The 17641-nt window shown below is 54.3% G+C and overlaps 1 protein-coding gene across 1 annotated transcript; it reads left to right on the top strand.

The window, feature by feature from the left end:
• Positions 1-1882: 1882 nt before the first annotated feature.
• Positions 1883-17283, top strand: LOC129685827 (protein CASP-like). Its single transcript, XM_055619335.1, has 11 exons — positions 1883-1971; positions 5376-5407; positions 7203-7330; positions 9198-9264; positions 9784-9896; positions 11668-11784; positions 13663-13746; positions 14392-14448; positions 15197-15277; positions 16202-16266; positions 16430-17283. Exons 1-11 carry the CDS (start codon positions 1883-1885, stop codon positions 16497-16499), a joined length of 903 nt encoding a protein of 300 aa, XP_055475310.1. The 3' UTR covers positions 16500-17283.
• Positions 17284-17641: the final 358 nt, after the last annotated feature.

Here is a 17641-nt window from a genome sequence, read left to right as displayed (position 1 = left end):
ATGAGCAGAGCTGAGGTTTATTAAAAACTTTTTTTTTTAAATTTGGCGTGTATGTGAGTACCTACCCAGGGTCAAACTTTGGTCCCGAGGCTTGGTGGCACCGTTACCCACTGAGCCATCTTGCTGGCCCCAACATTGTTCATTCAAGAAGAAAAGATGCCTGAGAAAGTGTGGGCTGGCCGCCTTCAGGAACGCCACTCTGGCTTTGCAGTAACAGTACTCAGAAGCTGGTGGGGGTTACTGTCTTTCAGTGGATGCTAAGGAATTTAAGTGACATCACGGTGTTTCCTGGGGGAACCTGACGGGGTTACAACTGTAAAGCCTGCAGGAAGGTGGGCTCTCTTTAATCAGTTACTGGTCCTGTCTGGGAGAGAAGTGAAGCCCTGGGGCCTTATACATTCAGGCATTAAGCCTGCAATTTTAACATAAAATAGGTAACATACAAAAGGAATATTATCTCCATACTGGGAACCTTCAAAGCAAATGTTAATAGAATCAGAACTCTTTTAAGATTTCTTTTTATGTTGTTAGTATGTTTTGCCTACATGTATGTCTGTGTACCTTTCATCTCTGGGAGCTCTCCTTCCCTCCCCCTTCAGTCAGACACTCAGGGGAAACAGCTGTCACTGTCATTGTCTCCAGACACCAGTCCCTCCCATTTCCCAAATTTCCCACCAGAGCCCTGCAAGGTGTGCTGGATCCACTGAGGCCTAGCACGTCCAGCTCAAGCCATGTCTATGTAAGATTCTGTCTCAGAACAGAAATGTCTATTAACTGAATTATACAACAGAATTGTTTTTAACCTAGAAAGTTTCCCAAATGCTTTTAAAGTCAGCTCTCATGGTCCTGGACTGAAACTGCCTGGCAAGGAGCCCAAGGCCATGCCTGTTGCCCATTGTTCCCCAGCCCTACCGCGACACCTGGCATTTTTCTTTTTTAGGTTTTTATTTATTGTGTGTGTGGGCGTTTTGCCTGCAAATACACCTGTGCCCCATGTGCATGCCAGGTGCCCAAGAAGGCCAGAAGAGGGCATTGGAGCTAGAGTTGCAGATGGTTGTCAGTCACCATGGGAGCGCTGGGAATTGAACCTGGGTCCTCTGGAAAAGCAGCCAGTGCCATTAACCACTGAGCCGTTGCTCCAGCCCCATACCTGGGTTGTTGTTTTGTTTGCTTGCTTTTTAATGTGGGTTCTGGGGTAGCAAGCGCTTCCCCTTTTGTTTTGTTTGTGGTAAGGCAGGGTCTCACACCCCAGGCCAGTATGGAGCTGCAGAGTTGAAAATGGCCTCAAACGACTGATTCTGCCGCCTCCCGTGGGCTAGGGTTCTCATCTCCTGGCATGTGGCTTGACACCCAGCTTTGCATGTGGTTTTGCAGAGCTGCTCTATAAACCCAAGGTAGGCACAGTGCCAACCCTCCAGGAACAGCCCGGCTGCCTTCTCCAAGGATAAGTGGGTTGGAATCAGATTAGAGCCCTTAATTCAGCCATTCTCGCCCTGTGCATCATAGCCCCCTTAGGGGTCGCATGTCGGAAAGCCTACAAGGCATATATTTACAAAATTACAGTTAGGAAGAAGTGACAAATAATTTTAAGGTCGGGGGTTAGTCACCCTGACATGAGGAACTATGTTAAAGGGTCACAGCATTAGGAAGGCTGAGAGCCATTAAAGCTTAATAAGATGCTCTGAGAAAGGACGGTTACAGATACACAGGGTGAGTCTGGGATGGGAAAGCATATTGGAACAAGAACGCTGCCCCCTCACCCTGACCACTGTGTACGACGTGTCAGTGGCTGCGCAGCACTGGTGGAGGAAGAAACTGTTGGTCCCTGCCCCTGCTCACCGTGCTCCCTTACAGTGGCAGGGACCTGGGCCGTTCTAGGATCATGGAGGGGCTGCAGGTGTGGCTCAGCAGCCAAGCATTCTCTACTTGTGAGCATGTCTCAGTGGTGGAGCCCCTGCCTAGCATCCCCCGGTAAGGGGCTGGGGTGTGGCTCACTAGTAGAGCCCCTGCCTAGAGTCCCCCAGTGAGGGGCTGGGTGTGGCTCAGTGGTCACCTGCCTAGAATCCCCCAGTGAGGGGCTGGGTGTGGCTCAGTGGTGGAGCCCCTGCCTAGAATCCCCCAGTGAGGGGCTGGGTGTGGCTCACTAGTAGAGCCCCTGCCTAGAATCCCCCAGTGAGGGGCTGGGTGTGGCTCAGTGGTAGAGCCCCTGCCTAGCATCCCCCAGTGAGGGGCTGGGGTGTGGCTCAGTGGTGGAGCCCCTGCCTAGCATCCCCCGGTAAGGGGCTGGGGTGTGGCTCACTAGTAGAGCCCCTGCCTAGAATCCCCCAGTGAGGGGCTGGGGTGTGGCTCAGTGGTAGAGTCCCTGCCTAGAATACCCCAGTGAGGGGCTGGGTGTGTCTCAGTGGTAGAGCCCCTGCCTAGAATCCCCCAGTGAGGGGCTGGGCTGAGGCTCAGTGGTAAAGCTCCTGCCTAGCATCCCCCAGTGAGGGGCTGGGGTGTGGCTCAGTGGTAGAGCCCCTGCCTAGAGTCCCCCAGTGAGGGGCTGGGGTGTGGCTCAGTGGTAGAGCCCCTGCCTAGCATCCCCCAGTGAGGGGCTGGGGTGTGCCTTAGTGATAGAGCCCCTGCCCAGAATCCCCCAGTGAGGGGCTGAAGGGTGTGTGCTAAATGCTTGTCTACAGTGTGTGAAGCCCTGCATTCGGTTCCCAGACTACCAACCTAAAATGTAATAAAAGACAGCAACAAAGACTAAGGCTTTGTCTGAGCCACTCCTAGGTAGCTCAGCATCTCCAAAGAGCTGGCAGGACACACAGGGCCAAGAAGAGGCTTGTACTGGGAAGCCTGGGGAAAGCAGATCCCAGGAGGAGGAAAAAGCAGGTTTCAGTTCAGACCTCTAAGACTGAGGTGCGTATTAGATAACAGTTTGAGAAGCATGGTGGTACGCAGCTGTCAACACAGCCTTAAGGAGACTGAGGCAGGAAGCTTGCTATAAGTTTGGGGTCCACTTGGCCTTCATAGTGAGACCCTGTCTCTGAGAGACAGTTGAATGGACAAGTGAGATGCATAGCAGAGTCCCAGGCATATAGGTAACGTCTAAGGTAGCCAGCACTGATAAAGGAGTTTGTGAGGCCCTTTGCCCAAGCAGTGCTCAGAGCTTAGCACTCAGGCCAGCCGAGGAGTGGCTGGCAGGATTGGGTACCTGGTGCTCACTGCTGCTGCTGAAGGTCAGACTTGGCAGCGTGCAGGGCTTGTGCGTGACCTGGACAAATGCAGTTGGTGTGGCGAACAGCAGAGCCCAGCGATGGTCTTAAGGACATAGGCACTGGAGAATAAAGTTCTTCAGTGGTACCAAAAGGGGCAATTTGTACTGGGGCATTTGCAGGCAAAACAACTCAGTAGGCATTTCTCAGTGTCTGTGAGGCCTTGTAGATCTGGGGTAAAGGCTGCACATTGAATAACTAGGCTCCCCCTGCCTGGCCTGTGAGAAGCTAGTTTAATATGGCAGGTGCCCCTGCGCCTGACTGACTCCTGTGGTGACACATTCCTACCCTGACGTCTCTCTATTCCACAGTTTTATTTTTTGTGGCGCTAGGGATAGAACCCAGAACCTTGTGTGTGCCGGGCAAGTACTCTGCCTTTGAGTGGCAGCCCCAGCCCCTCACTGAGGGATTCTACACCGGGGTCCTACGGCTGAGCTACAGCGCCAACACCCCCACTCTCCCCAGGGTGTGCTAGGCAAAGGCTCTACCACTGAGCCACACCTCAGTGGAGTTGGGACGAGGATTCTAGGCAAACACTGAGCCACGCTACTACCCCCTTATGCTTTAGCCATGCCATATCCTCAGCTCTTGTTTTATTTGAGACAAGGTCTCACTGTGTAGCACAGGCTGGCCAGGAGCCCATAGTCCTGCTACACGAGGCTTCTGAGTGTGAGATAGCACGCCCAACCCCTGTGTCTTTATGACAGAGTGAGGCCTCCTCTGGTCCTGGCCTTCACAATGTTCTTCTTTCCCTCTGTGGAATGTGCCGTCTTAGGAAGCCCTTCCAGATTCTTCCAGAATGAGGCTCCTCTGTAGGGGCTGAGGCAGTCTGAGGCCCTCTGGCCCTTGTACAACCCAGCCACTGTGTTCCTCACATGTACTCCCCACCACCCAGGCGCCACCTCTCCCCAGTCACTGAGGATGCCCCAGGCCCCTCCTCCACATTCCGGCTGCTCCAGGCTTCACCTGTGTAGACTGGACCGTACCCTTGCCAGCATATCCCCAAACCCTCAGCTCAAGACACCATGCTTCCTCCTTATTCGAGACCCGTCCCTCTGCCACTTGGCCCTGAACACACTCCCTGCAGGGGTTTGCACCTCAGAGTCTCTGCCTCGCCACTCCCTCTCCTTCCCCAGCCATTCCTGGGGTCTCTCCAGCCTCCATGTGCGGCCTCAGGTTTCCAGATCCAAGTACCCCTAGCCACACCTGCAGCCCATCCCTTCCCCATTTGACAGCTGCAGGTCCATTCCTGGCTTCAAACCGGGATTGTCACTCCTACCTCCCCCTCCTTCTATCATCCTGAAGTTGAGCTCCCCAAGTCAGATAGCTTGCCCAAGGTCATGAACTCCCAGAGAGCAGGCCTAAAATTCAAGCTCAGTTCTGGAACATTCCAGCTCAGGACCTTCCCTTCTCTCCACATGGCCATCCAGAGCCATGACCAAAGCCGCCAACCAGCAGGCAGCCATGCCATCTCGCTAAGTCAGATCTGTTGCTGAGGCCCCTCCAGCAGGGCATTGGGTCAGTTGCTTTTCTCATTGCTACAACAAAAGTGCCAGACCAAGGAACTTAAGGGAGGAAGGACTTATGTGGGCTCACAGTCTGAGGGAACACAGTCCTCCACTGTGGAGGAGGCGTGAGGAGGCTGTTCACATGGCAACCACAGTCAGGAAGCAGAAAGAGACAGGCGCCGGTGCTCTGCTTTCTCCTTTGTATCCAGTCTGAGACACCAGGCCACGTGACAGCACTGCCCACATTCAGGGTGGGTCTGCCCTCTTCAGTCAGCGCAGTCTAGAAACTCCCTCACAGGCACACCCGGAGGTTTTTCTCCCAGGTGATCCTAGACCCTGTCATCCGACAGGTGTTACTAAGCGTCACAGGCTCCCCGCTTCTCCCAGTGTGGACTAATAGGTTCCAGCAGTGTCGCTGACCCTGTCCCTTCAGCTCCCGCCCTGCTGCTGCCAGCCTCTTCTCTGACCTAGTTCAGCACACATCCATACTGGCCACTCAGCATTCCCCAAAGCCATATCTTCAGGGACAGTGGCCTCCCCAGACCCTCAGCTCCAACAGAGTGTGTCCACTGCTACTGCAATGTCAGTGAGCATTTTCACCTATTGGCAGGGTCTCGGGCCAGCTGGACGTCCTGTTCACTGGTGAGCGGGCCAGCCGGAGGCCCGAGGCTCTGCTCTCAGGGCACCTCACACATGCCCACAGTGTCCCTGGTGTCCACAGGCAAGGGCCTGCCTTCTTTCTACTCCCAGCAATGACGACGCCTCTTCTGTGTCCATGGGTAGCTCTGGGGCCTCAGGTTGCTCCCATGCTGAGTTGGCCACAGACTGGTGACATGTAAGACAGGTCCACCACAGTATCTGACCCACACCCCCAGGCAATGGTGCAGCAGGGTTCTCTGGGTCCATGGGAAGTATGATGATTTGCACACTTCTAGGGATCCAGGTTCATTCTGGATGGTTAGCAATCTCTTCTCCATTGGTTGCCCTCATACCTGTCCATCTAGCCCAAGGCTCAGGTCCTTTGATAGGGGACCAGTTTGTGGAGATGCAGAATCTGAACCAATCCCTTACTTCCACCTGTCATTTGCCTCGATAAGTGACACCCAGAGCCCCCTGCCTTTCTGTGACTTCCTTCTCTGTCTCAGTGCTTCTGTCTTTCCACTGCCCTGAGTTTGCAGTGCATAGTGAGGGGGGTTTCTGCAGGCCCTCTGCTAGCCTGGATCAAAGGACTCTGCACCAGGCCAGCAGGCCATGACAGTGTGCCCCTCGAGGGTCACCAGGGCCTGAAGTCAGCCTTGATATCTACAGGTGTCCCTCCATGGCACGGTCCTGCCCTCCACCCTGTCGCCTCCTTACTTCATCAATCCCACCTAACCTTGTGGTCCAATAAATGACAGCCATTCAGTCTGAGCAGTGGGAAGTGTGTGGGAACAGGCTGAGCAGCAGAAAGTGCGGTGCAGACAGGCCAAGAGCGTCCTGTGGCTCATGTGCCGCACTGATCAGACCACCAGGTGCAGAAAAGGATGTGCATTGGGATGACAGTGGGCTTCCTCCAGGCCAGGGCCTGGAGCTCAACCGTCACGCTTAGCCTGCTTGCCCGAGTGTGTATTTGGCGGAGATGCACTAAGGCGGGCCAGTACTTGAACCATTTTCCTGTCAGGGCTCATAGGAGCCTCTGGACGTCTGAAACCACAGTGCCCCCTGGTGGCCATGGGCCCAATTTAGCATGAACTTTACTGTCAGCTTTATTTTAAGCATACAAGTATGTATGTGTGTATGTATGTATCTAATGTGTATACTGGTTTTGCCTCCACATGTGTGTCTGGTGCCTGTAGAGGTCAGAAAAGGGTGTCAGGTCCCCTGGAACTGGAATTAAAGCCACCATGTGGATGCTGGCAACTGAACCTAGGCCAGAAAAGGCAGAGCCATCTCTCCAGCCCCGACTGTGACAAGTTTTGCAAATGAAAGACAGAAAGAGTGATTCCAAAGTGGTAGAACCCCTGCCTCGAATTCCCCAGGGAGGAGCTGAGGGAGGGGATGGCTCAGTAGCAGGGTTGTTTCAGTTAAAGGTTCAAGGCCTTGGGTTCTATTTCTAGAATCAGAAAGGGGGTGTAAAAATCACTGGGTTTGCCTTCTTATCAGCACCCCTGGAAAAGAATAGGGTCACAAGCCAGGGAACTGGGTTGTCGCCCCACTAACACCCCCACCTGTGTTCGTAGACTGCAACACGTCTGTGGTCAGTCCCCAAGCTGCGACAGTGCCCCGCTGCACCTCCCCCTCCCCCTCCAGGTGTCCCAGGGCAGCGGGGGCAGCGCAGTGTGGAGGAGGCAGCAGAGCTCTTTGGCATTCAAGCTTTCAAGCTTGGGCTTGTGAGAAAGGTCCCGAGGGTCCCCGTGGCCCAGACTCCTCTCACGGCTGCACCTTCCTTTCACCACAGGGCGCTGCGCGGAGCTGCAGATCCACCTCACCGAGGCCACGGCCAAGACTGTTGAGCAGAAGGAGCTGATTGCCCGCCTAGAGCAGGACCTCAGCACCATCCAGTCCATCCAGCGCCCTGACGCGGAGGTGAGCCTCTACCTCCCTCTGGGCTCGCCGCGCACCCCACCCCACCCCCTGTCCGGGAACAAGTCCGCAGCCGCCGCCCTGGCTGTCCCTCCAACCCCAGCACATGCTAGCTAGCTTCCTCTGACTAGCAGACAGCACCCTGAGGTGCTAGCGAGTGTCCGGGCACTTAAGGCTCTAGGCAGAGGCAGAGCAGGGCCCTGTGGGCCCAGGACCTGCAAACAGCATGTAAAGGAGCCACCTGTCATTTTAACTTTTTGAGGGTTTTGTTTGGTTGGTTGGTTTGGTTTTTGGTTTTCAAGACAGGGTTTCTCTGTGTGTAGCTTTGGCTGTCCTGGACCTCACTGTAGACAAGGTGCTGTAATACATGATTAGCCCACGCAGTGTATCTGGTCTAAGGAAGTTTGTTTGAGGAAGGGGAAAAGGAGAGGAGTTAGCACCTCTAGGAGGAGAGGCAAAGGCAGAGGATTGGGCATGTAGACAGACAGAGCCATGAGGGCAGAGAAGGACAGAAAGAAAATGTGGGAACAGAGAAGAAGAGAGACGGAGAGAAACCAAGACAGCTGGGGTGGAGGACTGGAGCCCATGCACAGAGTAATGTGGTGTCCTCCCTGGGGTGGTGGATGGACCCTGTCATCCCCACACACAGCCGGTGTGCCTGGCAGTGGCAACAGATGACATAGGACTTTTCTAGTTCCCTGAAGGCAGGCTGGTGGGATCACTTGTGAACTAGTACCAGGCTGGCCTTGAATTTACAGAGATCCACCTGCCTCTGCCTCCGAAGTGCTGGAATTAAAGGCGTGTGCCACCACCGCCAAGCTGAGTTGTTTGTTTGTTTGTTTGTTTTTGAGTAAACTCACTTTTTTTCATTATTTATTATTATTATTATTTACAGTTTATTCACTTTGTATCTCAGTTGTAACCCCCTCCCTCATCTCCTCCCAGTCCCACCCTTCCTCCCTCTCCCTCCCCTATTCCTCTTCCCTAGTCTATTGATAGGGGAAGTCCTTCTGTCCCCTCCGGGTCCTTTTATATCCCCTTTCGTGGCTTTGTGGGAGCTAGGCCGCTGGACTCTGGCTGGAGTGGCTGAGGGCTACTCTGTCCAAAGTTTGGCTGTGAGACTCTGCTTCTGCTTTGATCCTCTGCCGGTCGGAGTCTTTCAGAGGACATCTGTGGTAGGCTCCCGTCCTGTTCCCTCTCTTCTGCCGCTTCCAGTGTCTACCCTGTTTTCCCTGCTTGTTGGTTTTATGTGTGGGTGTTGTGCCTGCATGCATGTCTGTGCGCCATGTGCATGCAGTGCCTGCAGAGTTCAGAAGGGGCATCGGGGCCCCTGGAATTAGAGTTGTGAACAGTTGTGAGCCGCAGTGTGGGTACTGGAAATCAGATCTGGGCCCTCTGGAAGAGCAGCCAGTGTTCTGAACATCTGAGCCATCTCTTCAGCCCCTCATTTTAATTTTTATTAAATTTATTTATTCATTCATTCATTAATTCATGTGCGTGTGCGTGTATGTGTGTGTGTGAGTCGGAGCTAGAGTAACATATCGCAGGGTACTTTTGGAGGACAAAAGACAACTAGCAGGAGTCAGTTCTCTCCTTCCATATGGCCCCAGAGGCTGAGCCCTTGGCTTTACCTGCTGAGGTACCTCGCTGCTGGCCTGCCACCATCATGTCAGGGTTGGAAAACCATGCTGGAGAGAGAAGCAGGGGACCCTAGGTCACAGCAGGAAGGCGACATTCTAGGCACAGTCGTGGCCACATGAGAGCTAGGCTGCTGGACTCTGGAGTGGCTGAGGGCCCGTCCACTCCCAGTGTCTTGAAATTTTCCACAATATGACAGATAAGTCCTCATTTTTTTTTTTTCACCCTTTAGGGAGCTTCTGAGCAAGGCCTGGAGAAGATTCCAGAACCCATCAAGGAGGCCACGGCCCTGTTCTATGGTGAGGAAGGCCTGGTTGAATAATACACACCCAAGGGGTTAGGGGCCGGGCTTGGGGTATGTTGAGAACGCAGGTCCCAAAGTTCTCTCTCAAAGAAAGGGGCCCATCCCATCTATGTAGCCGTGTCCCCACGGCTTGCCAGGGAGCTCAGATATGGCAGGAGAGCTCCCAGCAGCAGAAGGAAAGGCACCGTCTACTGCATGCAGGCCGGAACCCGAGGCTCCCTGGCCAACCAGAGTGATGTGGGCTGCCCCTGACTACACAAATCCTTGAGTGCCCCGTGCCTCACTGCTTGCATCCACCACTGCTGCCATCTCCACTACTGCTCTTGGAGCCTGTTGCAGGGCCACCAAGGCCGGAGATGGGGCACCTTGCCACAACTCACGGGGCGGGTGCAAGGCTCCTCCTGTTCAAGTTCAAGATCCATGGGCAAGGGAATGTCGAGACCTGGCCCTCTGACAGTGCAGCTGGTGAGCAGAGCACATCCTAACACCCAAGCCACACTCTGCTACCTCCTAGGATCTTCAGTGTCAACCAGTGGGACTCTTCCAGAAGGTCAGGTGGACTCCCTACTTTCCATCATCTCCAGCCAGAGGGAACGTTTCCGCACCCGGAACCAAGAGCTGGAGGCTGTGAGTCCCACCCTACTTCCTGTTCACCTAGGCCTCAAATCTGAGGGCACCAACGTAGGAAGACACAGGCTTGGGGAAAGCAACAGATACTTAAATGGCATCAGGGTTAGATGTGCTCTGAGCAGCTGAGATTTCCTGGAGGAAGCTGGGCCCCTTTGGGCCTTGATATGTATTCAAGAACTTAAAGTAGGAACATAAGGGAGTTTTCCAGGGCTGGAGGAAGGAGATATAGGACCTAAGACACAAAGGTGGGCACCAGACTGTTTGGCTGGAATACCTACAAAGACTCTGAGCAGAAATGAGGCCTTGCAAGAGCGGAATGCACATGGACCGCTTAGGCAGAAAGCTTCTGGGTATAGCATCCATTGAGGAATATCTGCAGTGTACTGGGGACAGAGAAGCAGCCTGGATGGAGCACGTTAGAGCTGCATGCCAGGACTGGTGCCACAGGTCTATAATCCCATTTACTACAGAGGCTGAGGCAGGGGGATATCTTAAGTTTGCAGCCAGCTTGGGCAATTTAGAAAGATCCTGTTTCCAGAAAAGAAAAGGCTGAAGATGTAAGTCGGTGGTAGTGCTGGGGTGTGGCTCAGTGATAGAGCCCCTGCCTAAAATCCCCCAGTGAGGGGCTGGGGTTGTGGCTCAATGGTCATCTGCCTAGACTCCCCCAGTTAGGGGCTGGGGTGTGGCTCAGTGGCAGAGCCCCTGCCTAGACTCCCCCAGTGAGGGGCTGGGTGTGGCTCAGTGGTCACCTGCCTAGACTCCCCCAGTGAGGGGCTGGGCTGTGGCTCAAGGGTAGAACCCCTGCCTAGACTCCCCCAGTGAGGGGCTGGGTGTGGCTCAGTGGTAGAGCCCCTGCCTAGACTCCCCCAGTGAGGGGCTGGGCTGTGGCTCAAGGGTAGAACCCTTACCTGGCATACACAAGGCCCTAAGTTCCATCCTCAGGACTGGGAACAATAGAAAGAAGGTTGGGTGCAGAGGAGGGGGTTCTTGGTTTCAGACCTTTCAGTCTGTGATGGGTTGGAATTGTTGCCTTGGGTCTGTGGCCAGGCAGCATATCATGGTGAAGTATATGACAAAGGCAAGCAGCTTACTTCATGGCTTCCAGGAAGCAAAGAAATAGGAAGGATCTCCCGGGGCACAGCTCAAATGCACAGCTTATTGGCACAAGGCCCTACCTTCTTAAGGTTCTCCACCTCTGAACAGTGCCGCAGGCTGGAGACTAAGCCCTCCTGCACGTGATCTTTGCAGGGCATAAGATCCGAACCCTGAAGCTGGAGAGGTGGCTCAGGGTTAAGAGCACGTGTTGCTCCTGCAGAGGACCCAGGTCCAGTTCTCAGCACCAGCGTGGCAGCTCCCAAGTGTCTCTCATCCCTCTCCAGGGCCCTGACACCCTGCTCTGCCCTGTGTGCACCAGGCAAGCACATGGTGCGGTACCTACATGGAGACAAGTCGCTCGGGAATGAAATAAAAGCAAATAGATCTTTGTAAATTTTCATCTTAAAAGATAGCACAGTTGACTATGAAGAAAGTGGCCTTTCTGCAGAGGGCCTTTCTAGAGGATGCATCTGCAAGCAGGGTCAGCAGTTCAAGACCATGGGGGCTGTAGAATCCACTTCTGACCTCCACACAGACTCACACATGCACACACACACTTGTACATACTATACCACAAGCACAACCACAAGGTCACGGGCACAGAAAGGACCCTAGGCAGATAGAGACCTCATATCTCTCTTCCCTTGTCTGCCCTTGCCTGACCCCATCCCAGGAGAGCCGAATGGCCCAGCACACCATCCAGGCCCTGCAGAGTGAGCTGGACAGCCTGCGTGCAGACAACATCAAGCTTTTTGAGAAGATCAAGTTCTTGCAAAGTTACCCTGGCCGGGTAAGCCCCAGCCTCCGCCCCACCCCATCCCTGCAAAGCTCCTGTCAACCCCAGACTGTAGGTAGGGAGTGAAGCTATTTGAGCACCTGAGACAAGATTGGGGAGGGTTGGGTGGTGGTCAGCTCTAGGAAGACCCCAAAGGATATTCGCCCCTCCCCCTTCCCACCTGTCTGATGTCCACTCCGTGCATGGGACAGGCCAGTAGAGAGAAACCTATAGAGGTTCATTCAGAGCCAGCGAGGAGGTAACAATGCATAGTCAGAGGTCCTCAGCCAAGGCCTGTCCAGCTCCAGCACCCCTCTGCGATTCCGGGGTGGTCTGCTCCCTCTAGGTGGTCACCCTAGGCCTGTTGTGTGCTAAACATGTAAGACTGGCCCCAGGGGGACTGGGGTGTGTGAGGACTGTTTTGAGTCAGGGTCATATGTATCTGGTCTCGCATTCGCTGTGTAACGGAGGCTGGCCCTGAACCTCCAGTCCTCTGCCTCCCACGCTCTGGGATCACATGCATGCATCACCATGTCTAGTTTGAATTGGTGTGCTTTGAATTAAAAAAAAAAAAAAAAGCTTTAAGATTTATTTATTTGTATTTTATGGTTAGGGTGTCATGCTTCCAAGCATGTCTGTATACTACCTGTGTGCTTGGTGCCCAAGGAGGCCAGAGAGGGCATTTGATCCCCTGGAACTGGAGTCACAGACAAGTGTGAATCTTTGTGCAGGTGTTGGGAATTGAACTCAGGCTCTCTGGAAGAGTAGCTGGTTCTCTTAACCACTGAGCCATCTCTCCAGGTCCCTCACAAATTTTTTGTAACTGGCCAAGCATGGTAGTGGCTGGTGGCGGAGGAAGCTCACCAGTTTGAGTCCAGCACAAACTACCTAGTGAGACTCTGGCTGAAAAAAAAACAAAAACGGGTGGAGAGACCCTCTTCTGAGCTCTGTGGGCACACACACATATGCAGGCAAACCACATATACACGATAGAAACTAAATGTTAAAAAAACAATAAATAAAAAGTCCACCCATAATGTACACCCCGAAACAATGAACCTGTTTGCTGTGGTGGCACCTCTCAGAAGCCCAGATGTCCCAGGCAGGGGCCACCATGCACATGGAAACCCTTTCAGTGGCTCAGGGAAGACAGTGATGGATAATTTTTGAAAGGGTGGGGGTGGGGAGGGGGAAGGCTCCAGGGTAAGGTGGCTTGCAGTTCAATCCCTGACCTCCAAGTAAATGCCAGCTAGGTGTGGTGGCCGAAAGGCAAGCTTCAACCAGACACGCCCTGGTTCAAGTGAGAGACCTGGACCTTGCCTCAGTGAATAAGAGCAGGGATGGAGGAAGACCCCTGACCTCAGGGCCTCCATGATTGCACACGTGCGCACATCCACAGAGACAAGTGAAATAAACAGAGCGAGGAGGTTGGCCCAGCTGCACCATTTCCACCCAACTGAAGCCAGAACCCTCTGGGCCACTAGAGGGCACCCAGGCACTGCCAACCAGAGTCTGTATGGGCTGCTGGGAGCCATGCCCTCCTCTCCTGGGTGACCCCCCAACAACCCCGCCCTTTTAGCAAGCAGTCGGCCTAGCCCAGTGGTACTCACCTGTGGTCCTAGCTTCTTGGGAGGCTGAGGCAGAGGATCGCTGGAGGCCAAGAGCTCAAGGCTCTCACTGGGAAGTACTGCGCGCACTGGGAAGAGGTCTGACTTCTGCATTGTAGCCTTTCTAAAATTTAGCCCCCAGGGGTGCAGAGGACTCAGGCACCCACCCAGCCATGCCATAACATGCATGGCCACTGGCTCCCTCCCCCGCTCTCATCCCATCTCTCCTGGGGCCCAGATTCCCAAACCCCCGTGACTGACTGGATCTGTCCTCTTCCCCATGTAGGGTAGCGGCAGCGATGACACGGAGATGCGGTACTCTTCCCAGTACGAGGAGCGTCTGGATCCTTTCTCCTCCTTCAGCAAGAGGGTTTGTGGGGAGGGGCTCTGGGGCTGAGAGTGTGGCTCAGGGGTTAGGTGCTGCCTAGAATCCTCCAGTGAGAGTGTGGACGCCACTCGGCCACCATGTCCTCACCTACCTTGGATGAAGCTCTGGTTTCTAGCCACAAAATCTTGTCCTGTGCTCCCTGTACCCTGTCTACTCACACATCACCCTCCCCAGGTCCTGAGCCACCCGTGTGTATTCTAGCTGTAATGTCAGGTGTGTGTCAGTGAAGAGCAGGGCTCCCAGCCCTCCTGAGGCGGCCACTCCCAGTTAATACAGGTCCTCACGTTGTGGCGACCCCAATCAGAAAAGCCATTTTCATTGCTGCTTCGTAACTGTGGTTTGCTACTGTTATGAATCATAATGTAAACATCTGGTGTGCAGGGTGCTCTGAAGTATCCCCTGGGAAGGGCCGTTCAACCCTCAAAGGGGCCACCCAAGTCCCCTTCCTCCTAGACCAGAGAAGCCCTGCTGTGAAGAACCTCCCACAGATAGAAAGAGCTGCTAGACTGTACTGAGTGCGACACAGTAGACGCCCAGGCGGCCCCTGGCGTCCCTCTGATGTTGTGAGTGTCCCTTACCCAGGGAGCGTTCCCTCTCTGCTGGACCCTTCATGTCTGTTTCCTTCAGGAGCGGCAGAGGAAGTACTTAGGCCTGAGCCCCTGGGACAAGGCTACACTAGGCATGGTGAGTCCATATCCCATACCCACCTACCGTGCGCCTGTGTCTTTGGCCTTCAGCCCCTAAAGAAGGCCCTGGGCCACACAGACCCTCCTCTGGGCCCTGCAGACGGCGGGTGGTGGGTGTGTGCACGCCTCCAGGGCAGCTCTTAAGAGAGCTTCACTGCCTGTGCTTTGGGGGATTGGCCTGCAGGAGGCACCATTCCCCAAAAGCTGTACAAGGACTGGGCGGCAGTGCTTGCCGAGCAAACAGGGCTAAAGTCTGAGTCACGGTGCCCATTTTATATGGTGCCAGCGCAAGCCCCTGAGCCCAGTGCTAGGGTGGTGGTGGTGAGACTTGGAGAAGTGTGGGGCTTGCTGGCTGGTGAGCTTAGCCAAACCTGAGCTCCGAGTTCTCAGAGAGACCCTGTCTATTAAACAAACAAACAAAAAAATCAAACAAAAACCAATAAAACAAAAAAGGGGGGGGGGGGGTGTCCAGGCACAGTGCAGCACTTGGGAGGCAGAAGCAGGCAGACCTCTGTGTGATCAGGGCCATGAATTCATAGCAAGCTCCAGGCCAGCCAGACTACATAGTGAGACCCTATCTCCATAAAATGAATACAGATGGAACGAGATTTAAAAAGACACACACCCTTGCACTCGAGTGCACACACACACACACACACAGAAATTAACATGCCTCACCTGCCTGCAGACCTCTGCAGGGAGGAGCACAGAGCAACTCCAACCCACACCCCCTTGTTTGCCTGCAGGGGCGTCTGATTCTCTCCAACAAAATGGCCCGCACCATCGGCTTCTTCTACACCTTGTTCCTGCACTGCCTGGTCTTTCTGGTGAGCATAAGCATATTGGCCAGGGATGTCTCCCCGCTCTTCTGGGCGCCAGGGCTCTGTTACCATGTGGAGGACTTACAGAGCCTCCCTGAAACCACACCCCAGCCCTGGCTCACTCCTTTCCCCTCCCCAACTCCAAGGACTTCAACTCCTTTTAGAGACGAGAATGCCCCAATATCAGATTCCCTGGCCAGAGCACAGTCACCTGGAGAGGCTGCAAGGGACCCAGTCCTGGAAGGGTTTTGTGGGAAGACCAAGCGGGAAACTGGACGCAGATGAAGTCCTGTCATCCCAGCTACTCTGAAGCAGGAGGACCACAAGTTTTAGCCCTGCCTGGGCTACATATCATTTTCACAGACAGTCTGGACAGCTTAATGGGTCCTTCTCTAAAGAAGTAAAAAGACTGGAGATTGGAGATACAGTTCAGTGGTAGAGCCCCTGCATAGAGTCCCCCAGTGAGGGGCTGGAGTGTGGCTCAGAAGTACGGTGTTTGTCTAGCAAGTACAAGTCTCTGGGTTTCATTCCCAGAATTGGTGGGAGGTTAAAGCAGAAAAGAGGGGGCCTAATTAGACCCCCCAGGAAACAGTGTGCTGAACAGATAAGGCCCAGGTGCACCAGTCTGCTGAGGTGCAAAGGCCCTTGTAGTCAGTGGGTGGGAGACAGTCCGAGGACACAGGCTGAGTGATGCCTTCACATGGCTGGCCTGGGGTCCAAGTCAGGCACTCTTAGTGAGCACAACCCCATCTGCTTCCTTCTAAGCATCACATGAAGCAAGCAGGTTGGCTCAGGAGTGTCTCCATTCACCCTAGGACCTGGCCCTTGGGAACCATTATGTGCAGCTGGGACCAGCCCTAATAGCTGTAGGCGGCCGTGGGCATTGTCATGAGGCAGAGCAGGTAGCTCATGGTGTCTCTGCCCGACCAGGTGCTGTACAAGCTGGCATGGAGTGAAAGCGTGGAGAGAGACTGTGCTGCCACCTGCGCCAAGAAGTAAGGATGTGCCCTAGTCTTCCACAGACCTCGAGCTGAGCCTCCTAACACCCAGCTCGAGCTTCGTGGTGGCTGCTGCCCAGCCCTCTAACGTAGCTCCCATCCTAGCCAGCTGTGCTCACCCGTCTTCTGCGCCGTCTCAGCCTTGCTCCTGTCCCCGCAGGTTTGCCGATCATCTGCACAAATTCCACGAGAGTGACAACGCGGCAGCAGCTGGTGACTTATGGCAGTGACACCCAGGCTCACCCAAGATGTGCTGGCTGCATCCCCTACTCTGCTTGATCAGCTGCTTCTAATGACGTAGCCTACCCCCTCCCCCCCAAAAAAATGGTGGAAACTGTCTCTGTCTCTGAATTCAGCCAAGAGATGCCCAGACCCTCAAGAACACCTTTCGAAGGTCCAGCCTCACTGGACCCCAGGCTCAAACAATCCCTAGCACCCAGCTATGCTGGGGACTCTGAGGCTCCGCCCTCAGCCCAGTCACCTGACCCAGGCTCCACCCACACCAGAACCTCCAGCCCTGGTAGCAGAGCTTTCTGACTGATACAGACTGTCACCACCCACTCTGACATTCCTGTAGGCTCCCTTAGGACCCCACCTGCACCCCCAAAACATATGGGAGGCCCTTCTAGGCCAGCAGGCTTTTCATCTGCCCTATTCCTGGTGGGGGGGCGAGGACAGGGGGTGGGTTTGATAAAACTTCACCGCCATCCCCAAGACAGGAAGCTCCACAGAGGGCAGGATAGTTTCCACTACCCTTCCCTGCACCCAGTCCATGATTTGAGTTCTGCTTACTTCTTCAGCAAGGTATTCTGGTTTCTAGAAGAGGAAGTCTCTGCAACAAGGCCCCTGTGCTTCAGGCACCTCAGACCAGGGTCTGAGAGGCCTGGCAGAACTTGTCCTGGGCCACCAGAGCAAGGCCACCTCTCAGGGCCACAGGCAGATCTTCCTCAGCTGGGCTTGATCTTTTGTTTCTTCAGCTTTGCATGTTTGAAATAAAGAATGATGGCAGCCACAGTGGGGCCTTGTGTTCTGTGACTCCTCAGCTGGACACTGGCTGTCTGAGGCTTCAGTATGCTGCTGCAGACACACCCTGGAGCTCACTGGCCTGTAGGTAGGCTTTCCCGAGTGGCTCAGTAGGAGAGCCCCCCGCCTAGAATTCCCCAGTGAGGGGCTGGGGTGTGGCTCAGTGCTAGAGTGTTACCTAGCATGTACAAGGCCCAGAGTTCGATCACCACCCTAAAAGATAAATAACACCTGGCAGATGCACAGTCCCAACCATCAAGATCATTACTTCATGCCAGTCAGAGCTACAACAGGAGCAGTGTCTCCTAAAACCACACAGCATAGAGTTAGTCACACCAGCCATGGCTGA

Source organism: Psammomys obesus, unplaced genomic scaffold, assembly GCF_907164565.1.
Source record: "Psammomys obesus unplaced genomic scaffold, mPsaObe1.curated_primary_1811, whole genome shotgun sequence".
Lineage (NCBI taxonomy): Eukaryota > Metazoa > Chordata > Mammalia > Rodentia > Muridae > Psammomys > Psammomys obesus.
Note: the sequence above shows the minus strand (reverse complement) of the source record. Positions and strands in the feature narration are given on the sequence as shown.

Excerpts from the sequence above, each read along its gene's own strand:
- LOC129685827 (XM_055619335.1), top strand. The coding sequence starts at position 1,883 with ATGGAGGGGCTGCAGGTGTGGCTCAGCAGCCAAGCATTCTCTACTTGT. Across the intron at positions 5,408-7,202 it reads GCTGGACGTCCTGTTCACTG|GGCGCTGCGCGGAGCTGCAG; the intron begins GTGAGCGGGCCA and ends CTTTCACCACAG. Across the intron at positions 14,449-15,196 it reads ACAAGGCTACACTAGGCATG|GGGCGTCTGATTCTCTCCAA; the intron begins GTGAGTCCATAT and ends GTTTGCCTGCAG.